Source organism: Girardinichthys multiradiatus, chromosome 20 (assembly GCF_021462225.1).
Source record: "Girardinichthys multiradiatus isolate DD_20200921_A chromosome 20, DD_fGirMul_XY1, whole genome shotgun sequence".
NCBI lineage: Eukaryota > Metazoa > Chordata > Actinopteri > Cyprinodontiformes > Goodeidae > Girardinichthys > Girardinichthys multiradiatus.
Genome location: NC_061812.1, coordinates 37,857,164 through 37,870,322, shown reverse-complemented (window position 1 = coordinate 37,870,322; position 13,159 = coordinate 37,857,164). Strand labels below are relative to the sequence as shown.

Sequence of the window (13,159 nt, the reverse complement as noted above, 5' to 3'; positions counted from 1 at the left end):
GAATTCACGTTGATCTTGTTAATCATAATAGATGTGATGAATTTTGGTCGTTTCAAAGCAAACATAAATGAACTGATCTATGAAAGCGAATGATGGGGAATATTTAAATCTATGTGTAGTAAATCCACTTACTACTTTAACTTCACGTTTATGGTGAAAAGTTTTTGGATTATAATATAGTCAGTGCAGGATATAAAATTAACGAAAGCCTTGTAGTGTTTTGTTTGTATGTATCAGTTTAACATTATTCAACCCTAATTTCCTGTTCATCATAATGAGGACTATAAACTCTAAGTTAATTACAAGGTTTCGTAAAATAGCATGTTTAAAAATAATACATATTTTTAAATATGTATTTCAATAATAAAAAATCTTCAAAGAAATAATGTTCAGTTCACAATCAGAGATTTACTACACGAACTTCAGAGGACATGATTTTTGCTGATATTTTAACATTTTTGAAAGAAACACGATTCTTAAAAAGAATTTAAAGGTGGTTGAATTTAGATACTGATCCATACCCAAACTACAAACAAGTAATGCACCTCGGAGCCGTTTTCTAACCGCCAATAATCGGTCAGGAATGCCCAATGATAAATATTTTAAAGTGTTTATTGGCGCACAGTCACTTCAACTTACATTTACAGTGAAAATATGTGGTATTGACATATGGTCAATGAAAGATATAAATCAACAAGTCCTAAAATACCACTACTACAACCACTAATATACTGCTACTTCTCTCTTTTTATTTATTTATTTATTTTTTATTATTGTTATTCCCACTATGGAAGAAGCGGTAAAAAATGACTGACTTATTGTTATTCGTAATACTTTTGTTCTACGTGGTGCTTACATGTTTAGAAATCCCCCCTTCTCTATATATATTAAGAATAATTTATGGAATATAAACTGTCCGACAGCAGTTGAACGTAGCACGCACGGCAGCGCTTTCCCATTACAGCAGAGCCCGGAGTCAGGAAGGACGCACCGCCAGAGAAGTTAACAGGCTGATACAGACCGAGAGGACTGCAGTTGTTTTTAAGTTGACAACACAGAGAAATCTCATTAAAGTAAGTTTTTTCTCTGAGGATTATAAGAAGAACAGTGGAACCATGAGTTCAGTATAGGAGCATTCAAGTGCGGGGATGCTTGGAGAATGGTGAGAGCAGCGTGTACACTTTAGGAATAACTTCAGTGTGGACCGGTATGGCTTGATTTGAGAGCCCAGAGAAGCTGTGGGAGGCACCCATGTTTCTGTGCAAGAGAAGGAAAGTTTGCTGCGCTTCTCTCGGATCTACTTTGTGAAATTCATCGCTGACTATCTCCTATCCGAGCGGCAGAGACCAGGCGCCGCTTCGGCTCTGAACTGTTGACCATGACCAACCCCGCGCTGAAGAAGAACCACTGGACCTCCAGAGTGAACGAGTGCTCCGTGGGGAAGGATGCCCGCGGAGACCTGAACGTGTCTCTGCGCGGCGGCGCGGAGAACGGGGAGTTCGCCTACATCGGCCAAATTAACGAGGACCTGGTGATTTACAGAGATGGGAAATTAAACGAGGGGGAGTTACTGCTGGAGGTGGAGAACCTCTCAATTTCAGGATTACCTTTATACGACGTGCAGACGCTGATAAAGAACTGCAAAAGTCCCGTGAAGTTGAAATCTGTGAGGCCAGGTAAGTCACGGAGGAGGACAGAAGCTTCGCATGCAGTTTTGTCCTTTTTAGGTTGAATCTTATAGATAACGATAGGAGAAGGAGACTTGTTTCCAAAGAATCTTTCGTTTGTCAAACAAGGAACGTTTACTCATGTTTAGAGCAGTGGCGGTACTGAGGCTAGAGGTGGTCGGGGGCGCAGTGGCCACCCCTAAATAACTGCTGGCATCCACTGACTAGGCAGCCTTATATGCATTTACATAACATAGAGTCTTTGTAAAGAAGACTTCTATGAATGACAGCATTTGTTAATTTATCTTAGAGAGACATGAACCTGACTTTTTAGGCCCATTTCCATTTATTTTTTTCAAAAATGTTGAGCATTTTTATATAACATAGGGTATAAAAACAGAATTAAACTCGGGGGTTTTAATAATGTTTTAAAAACAAAGACAAAATCTTTTCTGAGTTCACAGTTCAGGCTGTTTGTAGCATATTATAATAGCAATTAGCTCGCTAGCATGGTAAAATGTAGTCTGCATGTGTAGTCCTTCATAAAGAGAATGCAGCTCTTTACCATACCCTAAGATTTACAAAATATCCATCATCATTTCCAAGCCCATTATGTTACATGACAGACAAAGATTGAAAAGTCGAAGGCATAAAATAGAGCAACCTTTTGTCATCCTTCCTGTTATGTGCTGAAAGTAATGGTGTGACATGCAGCCTAAATTAGAAAATACAGTTTCCTTATAAATGCCTGGTAGCACTTCCTCTGGCTTCATTTTACCTGTTACTAAAAATAGCTATGTCTGACTCGTCTTCTTTCTGTACAAACGTTCACACTGAAGAGTGTTTTTGTCAGCTTGACCTGATTGTTCATAGTTTGATGCTTTCTCTGATTGGAAGAATATTAGATTTTCTTTTTCCAACCAACCGGTTGTAAGTCAATGCTAGGCAAAAACAGTTTTAAGAATTTCCTAAGCCCCCACCTTTCAGCCCCTTGAAAACATTGTAGAGGCACCCATGGCTGGTGTTTTTTTTTCTTTTTATTTTAGATGTGGAAGAGAAGTAAAAAATATTTGACAAATGCACAAACTTACTTGTTGGAGTTGCTGAAGAGCAACGACAAGTTAAGTTGGTAAATTCATAATATGGTAAGAGTTTGAGGAGCTTTAAGTAATTTTCCCTGGGGAAATGCCACCTGTTGAGTACAGAGAGAGGAAGTAACCTGCACTCCAGCTTGTTGTTTCAGCTTTTCCTTTGTGCTGTCCCACACAACCTTTTCAAAAACCGGAAACAGTCTCTAAGCTTCCTGAACATTATGCTTACTTAAGGTGAAACGCAGTTTGTACTAAGAACAATGGTTACCCCCCCCCCCCCCCCACACCCCCCCGCCCCACCCATCTCAACACAAACACACACACTCACAGACACACACACACTCTCTCACACAAATATTTCTTCTAAACTCTGCTCTCTGTAAGCAGACCTGACTGGCAACATTTCTCCACCATAAAAACAGAAATGGGAACATCGTCGGGCTTCCCAACAGAGGGGGAATCCTCAGGGTAACGGAGGCAGATCTGGCTAGCTTGTGTTTAGCTTCATTTAGCAATGCGGGGAAAGTTTAACACTGAGCCACTTCGACAGGCTCCCAACATGGCAACACAGACTGCTGAACAGGATGCTCACAGCTTGCCTGGCTCACACCAGCTTCCTTAAAAAAAGAAAAGAGCAACAGCTTTTCAAAGACATTCGCACATACTTATAACCTGTGAATGCTGCCAGCAGTATCTGCTAGACCCAGGATGTCGTTCCCTGTAACATAACTATATTTTTCTCCTAACCATTGTTATGATGGGGAAAGGGAAGGATGATAACACACTGCTAGTGTCTGGATAGTTTTTTCTTTTGTAAAAACAGGAAGCAGCAAAGATGGTCTTTAAAGTCTAACCTTCTGAAAGTATACAGAAGTATCTGCCTCTTCTACATTAATCTAACTGATTTACAGCAGCACTGAGCTGTTGTGTGATATGGGTGTTCAAGTTGAAGACTGCACTGGCAGATATTGTTTCCTCTTTTCTCACAGATGGTTTGATAACTACTAAATCTAGATTCAATCATTCTAGATTTTATTTAACTTAAAAGTTTCAGGATTGAAGGGCTTTATCGGATTTGCTTTGTGCTGCAGCAGCAGAACCAAATCCAGCTAAATATATCTATGTAGGTGGTGCACACAGGTGTTTTTACTAGGGGTTCACTGATCGATCGGTCCGATGTCCTTCATTTTGGGATATTGGTTATCGGCCGATACTTGCATGTGAAACCAATCTTAATCACTGATCCTATTTTCTTGTCTAAGCTATTGTGCAAGTTTTGTTACTTTTAAAGTAAAAGGAACTGCAATGCTCTAAACGTTTCATTTATATTTGAGAGCACTACCTCATGTGCAGTTAAAACAAGTTTGTATTGTTTCACCGGTATTGTTCAGTGTTTTTCATCAAAATAAAAATTGAACATTGAAGGTGTATTGTGATCTCATAACACCTGACAGTGTCAGTTATAAAAAGCAAATCGGTATCAGCAAAAATCAGATCAGGTCAGGCTTTTTAAAGATCGGTGATCGGCCAGAAAACTGCAGTTGGTGCACCCCTAGTTTTTACTTATAAGCTAATGAGGCCTCAGCCCTTCTTACTGCTTTTCCAACGCGGTTCAGAGCTCGTTACTGAACGTGATTTTTTTTTTTTTTTTACCAGTGTTTTGTGTTTTCACCGGGAAAAAGAGGTTTCAGGGCGCGAACTATGGTTCAACTCGGGGCCCCGGAAAATACTTGGCTTGTCTGCGCGAACCGTGACATAACCCGCCGGTGGGTCAAAGCTGGAGGTGATGGAAACATGGCGGAGTGTTATCCTTCTGTGTATTACCTGTAGTGTTTGGATGCTCTCTTTTTGCATGAGAAGGAACATCTTTAAACACAGAAGTAAGGTGCGCAGGCCATCAAGCTCTGCCAACTTGCTACTGTGCATGCTGCCTGCTTGGTTCCCAAAACTGTTGGAATTGGTGTCGGTATTTAACAAAACACCAAAGTTCGAAGGCACCCAAACTTAACTGGTTCAAGAACGAGAGTTCTTTGGTGGAAAAACACCTACTGAGGGTGGGCGGGGCTCTGCTGGAGAGTTTGTGTTTCCAATTCATCTTCCTTTCTTTTTGTTTACATTTTGGACTGTTGATAAATGGAAACTACAGCTCTAGCTTATCTTGTAAGGTTTCCTGCACAGTCTGGAAGTGTAGCGGAAATGAAAGTATTGAAAATGCTTTCATTTGCAGATTTTATTCCCGACTACCTTGTCTAAAAGTTACAGTATATCCATCCATCCAGGAGATATTTGATCTTAAATTATGTTTTTTTGTAACTTTAAAAAATGACCTTAAAAAGCACTGGGAATTCTGGAAAATGTGGCTGTAAAGAAGAATGTTGACACGACAAATGTTTAGAAACACTGTTAATGATGGCTCCTGACATTAAAGAGCAAAATAAAGGCCTTGAATAGAGTTTTGTTGCTGTTTCTTCATTTTTCATGTGCCCTGTATATAAGTAGCTTATGTAAAACAAGAAAGATATAGACATAGACAATGGACTGTGACAATCACTGGCGACAGCCAGACTGCTGGAGGACGGCTGTCAGTTATTCCTGTTCTATACATGCTAATGCAGTCGAGACTGTGGCTCCAGATGAGGGAAACTGTTTGAACAAATGCAGGGGTGTTGGATAGAAACTCAATAAATGAAAAGAAAAACTGCCATAACTGTAATACTTGTATATGGATATGAAGTTTGTGCGCGGGTAAACGTGACCGATGGTTTTGTCATCAATATTTTAGGGGCTTTCATCTGTTTCTGTTTTGAATGAACAGTTTTACACATGCAGCCATTTGCTGACTTATAAAGATCAACACACATTAGACTTGCCTGGAAGGTATGTTCTCTTGTCTTTCCCATTTTGAAGCGTTTGCTAGGAGAGAAACTGGCCTCTGTGTTATATTTAACACTTCCATCAAATTAACACAAGTTCACAATTAATTTTTTTTACAGTACAAAGTAATTGAAGCCCTTATTTTTGTAACAAAAATATTTTTTCCCTTACCGAATATATGTGTCCAAATTAAAGTTGAGGTTTTTATTTATTATTTTTTTCAGTTTAAGATTATGTGATTGCAATCCAAGATGGATTGACGTTAAAGCGTGTTGCACATCTTTACCAGGAGTCTAGATCAGTGCTGTATAACTAATGTAAAATTATTATTCGGTAAAATTAAAAATAATTCCATTCTGAGTAGGAAGACTATCTCACTGTCTACACATTAGTTTTTTTTTCGCTCTAATGATGATCCAAGAGAACTGATTCGCTAGCAGGCATGTTTTTGTCTTAGCTCAGACTTTCCAGCAAACGTTGTCTACTCTTGAAAAGCTGGAGTTATCTCGCTTAATTCTTCACATCTTTATCCCCCCTTTTTCTTTCCTGCTTTGGGTTCAAGCAGAAACTAGTTTTGCCCTCAAAGGTCATCGTTCATTTAATGTTTATTTTTTTAAATTCTATTTATTCATACTTTGACGTGCAGATTTTCAATCTCTGCTGGTTTACCATGTGCAAACAGAAAAGTGTCCTCCCAGTGTAGCATGCTCAGAGGACCAGTCAACGTGGAAAGTCACCCAGATGTGACGGTCGCTCCGCCTCTGATTCTCCCAGTGTGTCACAATAGTAGGAAACCCTGTCCCCAGTTTAAGCCAATCAGGTGTCTAATCAGTCCCAGCCTTTCTCACCGATTCTTTTTTTTTTTTTTTTTTTTGTTCGTTCAGAGAGCCATCTGGGAATATCGGGTGTCACAGCGCCACATGATGAGATTCCATTTCAAGTTTTTTAATAATTCACGCTGTCTGGGAATTTCCCTCCCTAATCAGTCCTAACTGCAAAAACATGCTTGGCAACTAGGACCATCTGTAAAATCTTGTGAGACCTAATTTTACACTGCGCTTGTGCTATTTTCACCACTTTAATCAAGTGAGATATAAGGAGGGGTACAGCGGCATTGCCTCGGCCCACTGCCGATCGCGAAGGTGTACAAAGATATGTGCTTAGCAATGTTTTGGTGGGGCCTTCTGACCTGTAACCACTCGTGTTTGCAAAGTCATTGTGTGCACAGACTACAAATGCCTCTGTGTTGACTGAATTTTTCTGCAGAGATTACATTGTTTTCTTGAGGTATCCATGAGGATGAGCACACTGAGGGGAGAAAATACACCCTGAGCATTGCTGCTGATCTAAATCCATAGCAAGGTAGTTTTATTTTAGAAATTACATGAATGCAATGGTGCAATGAGCATAGACTCGTTAAAAAAGGGCCTTGATTTATTGTTGTTCTGCTCTCTTATCCCTATGCTTCCCCTCCCACTGCAGTTTAAAGTTATTGAAACGGAGTCTGCCTCCACAACATCATGAGACACTGATGTAATATTCAGACAGTCCATCATTTATCGAGTGTAGATGGAGTGATGTGCAGAATCACAACGGTGAGCTTTGAGATTGAGACCAGACCAGTTCCACGCTCTGCAGATGGTATGCATGCTGGTTATGTTAATAATCTATGGCTTTGCATGCTGAGGCTCACAGTACCTTCCAAAAGTATTCATACCCTTGAATTTCATTTAATATAACATCCTCAAACTTTTATTTGAGGTTTTAAGTGATGGACCCACTCAAGGTAGTATGTAATTGATCTTTAGCTTTGTTTACAGCTGTAAATCTAAAACTGGTGGGGTTTTTTTTTATTCAGCTGCCTTTACTCTGATTGCCCCAAAATAAAATCCAGTGCAAAGAACTGTTTTTTTACAACTCATTCAATTAGGAAATAGAGTTTCTGTGGGTGATTTATAAAACAGGCTGTTCTGTGAAGGGATTCCTCTTGTTTTTCTATTGTCTTAGGAGTTTGGACTTATTTTAAAAAGCATCAGAAGACGTTCTTATTCGAAATGCTCTTCCTTAATATATCTTTTTTTATGTATTGTACTTGTTTTCAAATTTTCTGTCTTTTAATTTGATCTTTGTCTTTTATTTGTGTTTTAAGAGAACTTAAGATAACTCTGTTTTCACGTTTATGCTCTTGTTGTGAAGCGCTTTGTGGATTTTATCTATGTAAGGTGCTGTATAAATAAACGTACTAACTTGTTTACTTGTTAGATAATATCAAGCAACAAACAATCGTGAAATACATGCGGACATGTCAGGGATGAACTTATGGAGCAACTCTGGAGGAGCTGCAGAGGACCACAGCTCGTGTGGTTCCCTGTCAACATAACAGCTATTAGCTGGGCACCACATGTCTGTGGAAAATGGGAAAATCAAAGATTTTCTTTTTTTTGTTTTTTACAGAAATTATTCAGACATCTCGTCTAAAGCCATTTAGAGGACAAGGGGAATGTGGAAGACTGAGCTCAGGTCAGATGGGACTGAAACTGAATGTTATGACCTTCATGCAAAACCCTCTGTGTGGGGAACAAACTAATACAACACATTGGCCTGAACACACCGTCCCCACTGTGATGGATGGTGGTGGTACCATCAGTTGTGGAGACGCTTGGCTGCAAAAGAGGCAGGGAATTTGGTCACAGTTGATGAGAGGATGAATGGAGCCAAGTACTTGTGTTAGAATGGCCCAGTCAAAGTCCAAACATAAGTCCAATTCAGAATCTTTGGCAAGACGCTTCATAAAATCTCCCTGAACTTGAGCTATTGTTTGCCATGTCTGTTTCGCAGAGAACAATACTGAACAATTTTGGTCTCTAGATGCACAAGAAACCTTGCAACGTATTCAGTGGTTCTACAGAGGACTGACTAAAGAAAGCTGAATGCACACCACACAATTTATGAAAAAAAAAAGTCTCATTCACTGTCCATCTTATAATTTAGTCACTGCTTTGTGTCGGTTGAATATTGTTGCACAGCAAGGTATATTAAGGCCTTTTAATTTACTTCGGTGTACGTCATTAAATGGGAATACTCTGCAAACAGCTTTAATGGTCTCTGGGAGATGAGGACACAGATGTTCGTGTACGGATGAATGTGTTTTCAAGCCTTGAAACGTACTTCATGTGAAAGCAGCCATATCTCTCTTTTGGACCAATCAGGAATCCCTGAGCTGCAGCTTCGGCGGTTGTTCCCCGCGGAGTTAAATTATATTACAGTGATAAATGAGGCCTTGGCGGCTATAAATTTCAGGAAGCATGACATATTCTTACTTTGCATGGTGGCGTGAGTTGCTTACATGCTCAGATTTATAACAGCGTTTGTGCTGTAACTCCTGGCTGTATGTAGATGCACGTCTTTTATGACAGGGTTTGCTTATGGAAGAGCTTATTTCCTTTTCTCAGCAGGAAGTGGGATGCGACTTAAACCCCAACTGTTCCTCAACCTTTGGGTTCTCTGAGAGTGAGTGTGCATTTGGACACATTTGTACAAATGTGCAAAAAGAGACGTGTGTTCAGTACGCTGTGTTTAAGTACACTGGACAGAACCTCTGGTAACAGCTAAATAGACCATGAAATGCTGCCTCACCAATGCAGCAGGAGGTAATCACACGTGTGTGCTGTTTCCTCGCTTGTTTACTAAAGAATCGTCTTTCTCTCCATAATTAGCTTGAGTGGAGGCTGTTATATGGAGTGTGAATGGAAATTGGTCACACTTCGCACTTGAAGTTACACACTGTCAGAGGCGGAGAAAGGCCAGCTAATTTATTTTGTTGAGTTTAATAGGGGGGCGGAGGGAGCATTTCCCTTTTGAAGGATGTTTCTCATTCATTCTCTTTTGAGGATTTTTGCCAGAAAATGCCTGAAAGGAGTCCTAAAAATACCAAGGTACATCATGACTGAGACATGTTTAAGGCAGTCAGGCTGGATGCAATAAATATATGTGTATAACTTTCAGACTAGGGCCCTTTTCTACAAAGTAGAAACAACAAACTCAGGGCATCGTAAAGATACTCTAGTCAGAATTTTGTGCCCAAATTCCAATGTCTGTGTTTTATAAAGCTTTGACCTGTCGAAGCCCGTTTTTATCAGATTCAGATTTCTCTTCAAGAATTGACATATTGTCTCTCTCTCTCTGTTTTTGTACCTGAGTAGTAGTAACACTTGGGTTATTTTGCTGTACTCTGTTTAGCCTTACTCCTATCTCCTGAAAGTCTTTCTCTAGCTCCTCTGCAGTCTCACTGAGCTGCAGGCACGTCTCAACATGTCATAGAAAATAATTATCTTTTTAAATTGCTTGTTTCCTCTGGGTTTTCTTGGAACGTATTTATAAACACTGAAATAAGCCAGTTTTGAGTCTTCACTAAGGGACAATCACACCAAGAAGTGTTGTTGTTGCTGCAGCATACCATAGCTTATTCTATGGGACGTTCACTTGTCAGTCAGGCTAGAGCAGCTAATAATTGACCGATTCCAGTCAACAGCAAATACAGCTTCTCCATGCCTACAATTTGGATGAACAAACGAGAGGTATTAGTAAGACGAAGACCGTCTGTTATTACAAAAATAGCATTAGAGGTTTTACATGATTTAACAGCGCACCATGTTTTCGTCTGCTCATATCATTTCATATCAGCCTAGTGTCTGCCACTGGGATGTTTGATGACGAAGGGTTGGTTTGTATCACCTGGCCAGTGCTGGGGCTAGATCTAGTTTTAAGCCTTTTACACACTTTAGCTGAGCATCTGTTTTCAGAACCTAAACTGCTTGAAAACAATACAGCCGATACACAATAATTTAGGTGAAGGCAGAGAAGTTGTAGGTTTTCCAAATCAAATCCTCATGGTCGATAGGAATATTTTTATGTCTTACACATAATAAACTATATGGTTCTTGCAGGTTTATACATTTTTAATATGCACACGTACTAACTTAACTGCTTTTATGCAGGTCCTTATCTGGTTTAGTTAGAATATTAAGTCAAAACCACAATCCCTGACTGCGTGGTTCTGCTGAATGCAAAATGCAGAAGGAAGGTTGCTTGGAATAAAATGAGGTGGAATCCTGAAGAGGTCTGACTTCATGTTTATGCCTTATATTTCAATATGCTGAATGAGTATTGTATTCTGGAACTAAATCCGTTAGCCAATATAAATAGTTTTTTTTAAAGATTTTAATAATGCTCATGGCCGATAGGAAAGGTAAAAGTTGCGGTGAAGATGTGACTTGTGATAACAAATAATTAAAAAAGTGTCACTTCTTTCCTGCTTTGGGTTAATAGCAAACATAAACCCTAGATTCATTGTTTCCGTCTCAAGGTTTTATTGTAAAGTTGCATTTAGGCAACGTTTGCTTAGTCGTATTTCCTTAATCACTTGACCCTCATTATTGCCTATTTCTCTTGTAAAAGATTTTCGCTGTATTAAACAAGTGTCGAAATATAATACAGACCCTGAATGCATGGAACTGAAATAATGAGATAACATTTATTGCAGCCCAGGCAGTGCTTCGCGATACGCATTTAAATGCCCCTTTTCCATCATGACTTGCACCTTTGGAATGATAAACAGACACTCATCTCTGTAGAACAACCCACAGTTACACCAAGTTTGTTCTCTGGCTTGTAGCTTGGATGATTTTTGGAAATATCACATATTGTATACTACATGCTTCCAGAAGGTAATGGCATGTGTGTGGGGGACATTTGTGTGACGTGTCCAAGTCTTTCTGTCGGCTTTGCTGCTGTTAGACTTGGATGAGACGTGTTTCTGCCTTCAGTGAGCATGACACTGAAACAACATGATGGGATTCAAAGTGACTGTGGACATTATTAATATAGCTGAGACTAAAGCCTGTAGCAAGTAGATGTTCATCCACAAAAAAATGCTGCTCCACTTAAAACATGGCAAGCAAGAAAAAAAAACTCTTGCACAGTGAAGCATTGTTTTTTCTCATTTTTAGATTCTTGTCATACAAGATAGTGGGCATGTCATACATTTTTTATCATGAATAGTAATAATCACCTTTTTATTGTGCCTCCAGTAGATTTATCACTCATGTATCTGAACATATAATAGCTTTTCCCAGTGGTATGCTTCCTGCTTTTTTTTACCTTTTAAATAGTTCCCTTCTAAGGCCAGAAGGGAATCTGTTTAGACGAATCCCATTAATGTGATGTCTTTGGGGAATTTTTTGCACGCATCCTCAAACACACGCAGACAACACAAGAGAGCATCCACAGGTCTGGAGAGCAGTCTAGCCGTGATTGAGACTGTTTATTACGAGGACCTCAGTAGTGAGCAGCCAGAAGACCTAAAAGTAGCAATTATGCTGCACAAAACAGTGTTTGCCTTTTCCCTCCTTTTCTGTGCTTCATTGTTCTTGGACTCTTTATTTTGCCCACGCTTACAGTCGTTTTCATATGTCATACCTGTCACTATGGGAAAGCCATTTCACACCACTGCCATCTAGAAATATCTGTTCAACAGAAACAAGTGATTCAACTAGTCATTCCACAACAGTTACGCATTGCGGGGTGTGGCAAAGCTCTTAAAACTGCTCTGTTGGTAGCAGTCACTGTCAGAGCAGGTGTGATGGTTTACATTCTGAGAAAGAGACCCAGGATGTGTGTTGCTCTGATTGTCCTGCAATCAGAAGGTCAGTTCAAATGACCTGGAATTCATATTTGCTTTCTGTTTTGTTTTGGTTTCTTTTGCGCTGAAATTCTGCAAGAAATGTTCCCTGTCTCCTTTGAATGAGTGCATTGCATCTCAGATTGCATGATCGCACCAAGACTGTCCATGGAAATAATGTTTTTCAGCCTAATTTAGGACACCTCTGCCCTTCTTCCATTTGGAGTGCTATTGTGATTACTGATTGTGAGGAGCATCTATGGAGAAAGTTTTAAGTTTTACAATTGTCCGGAAACTGTCAATACAGAATGTGGATTTCTTTTTTTAAATCTGTTAAAGACGCTTGAAAAATCATCAAATGAGTCAGCTAAGCTGTTAAAGCTTCAGTCAAAATTTGTCTTACTGATAAAACGGAGGCGATTGTGTCTTTATTGACCATGCAACTTTTAAAATGTACAAAAACTGGTTACTTACTGCTAGAGACACACCATGCTGTTCAATACTGTTCTTATGTATTTTTACTTTATAGGTCCTTAAGAGAAAACTGGATCAACTAAAAACTGGTAGCAGCAGGTCAAAGCTTTACTAAAGCTAGGTATTAGAAATTGGCAACAAAAATTCTGATTGGTGCATGTCTTGGTATCCAATATTTTTATGTCTTACACACAATAAACTGTATAGTTCTTGCAGGTTTATACCTTTTTAATATGCACATGTACTAACTTAACTGCTTTTATGCAGGTCCTTATCTGGTTTAGTTAGAATATTAGGTCAAAACCACAATCCCTGACTGCGTGGTTCTGCTGAATGCAAACTGCAGAAAGAAGGTTGCTTGGAATAAAATGAGG

The 13,159-nt window shown here is 39.4% G+C and overlaps 1 protein-coding gene across 8 annotated transcripts in view; it reads left to right on the top strand.

Annotated features, from left to right (window-relative positions):
• The first annotated feature begins 969 nt into the window (after window positions 1-969).
• magi1b (membrane associated guanylate kinase, WW and PDZ domain containing 1b) overlaps window positions 970-13,159 on the top strand; it is a 167,008-nt gene continuing 154,818 nt past the window's right edge. For 2 of the 8 annotated variants that reach the window (XM_047348606.1, XM_047348608.1), the window contains exon 1: window positions 980-1,676. In XM_047348606.1, the coding sequence (XP_047204562.1) occupies window positions 1,379-1,676 (298 nt within the window). In that variant the 5' untranslated portion in view covers window positions 980-1,378. Of the gene's footprint in view, window positions 1,677-13,159 lie in introns of all 8 variants that reach the window. The other 6 variants (XM_047348607.1, XM_047348609.1, XM_047348611.1 and 3 more) reach the window with 5 other exon arrangements.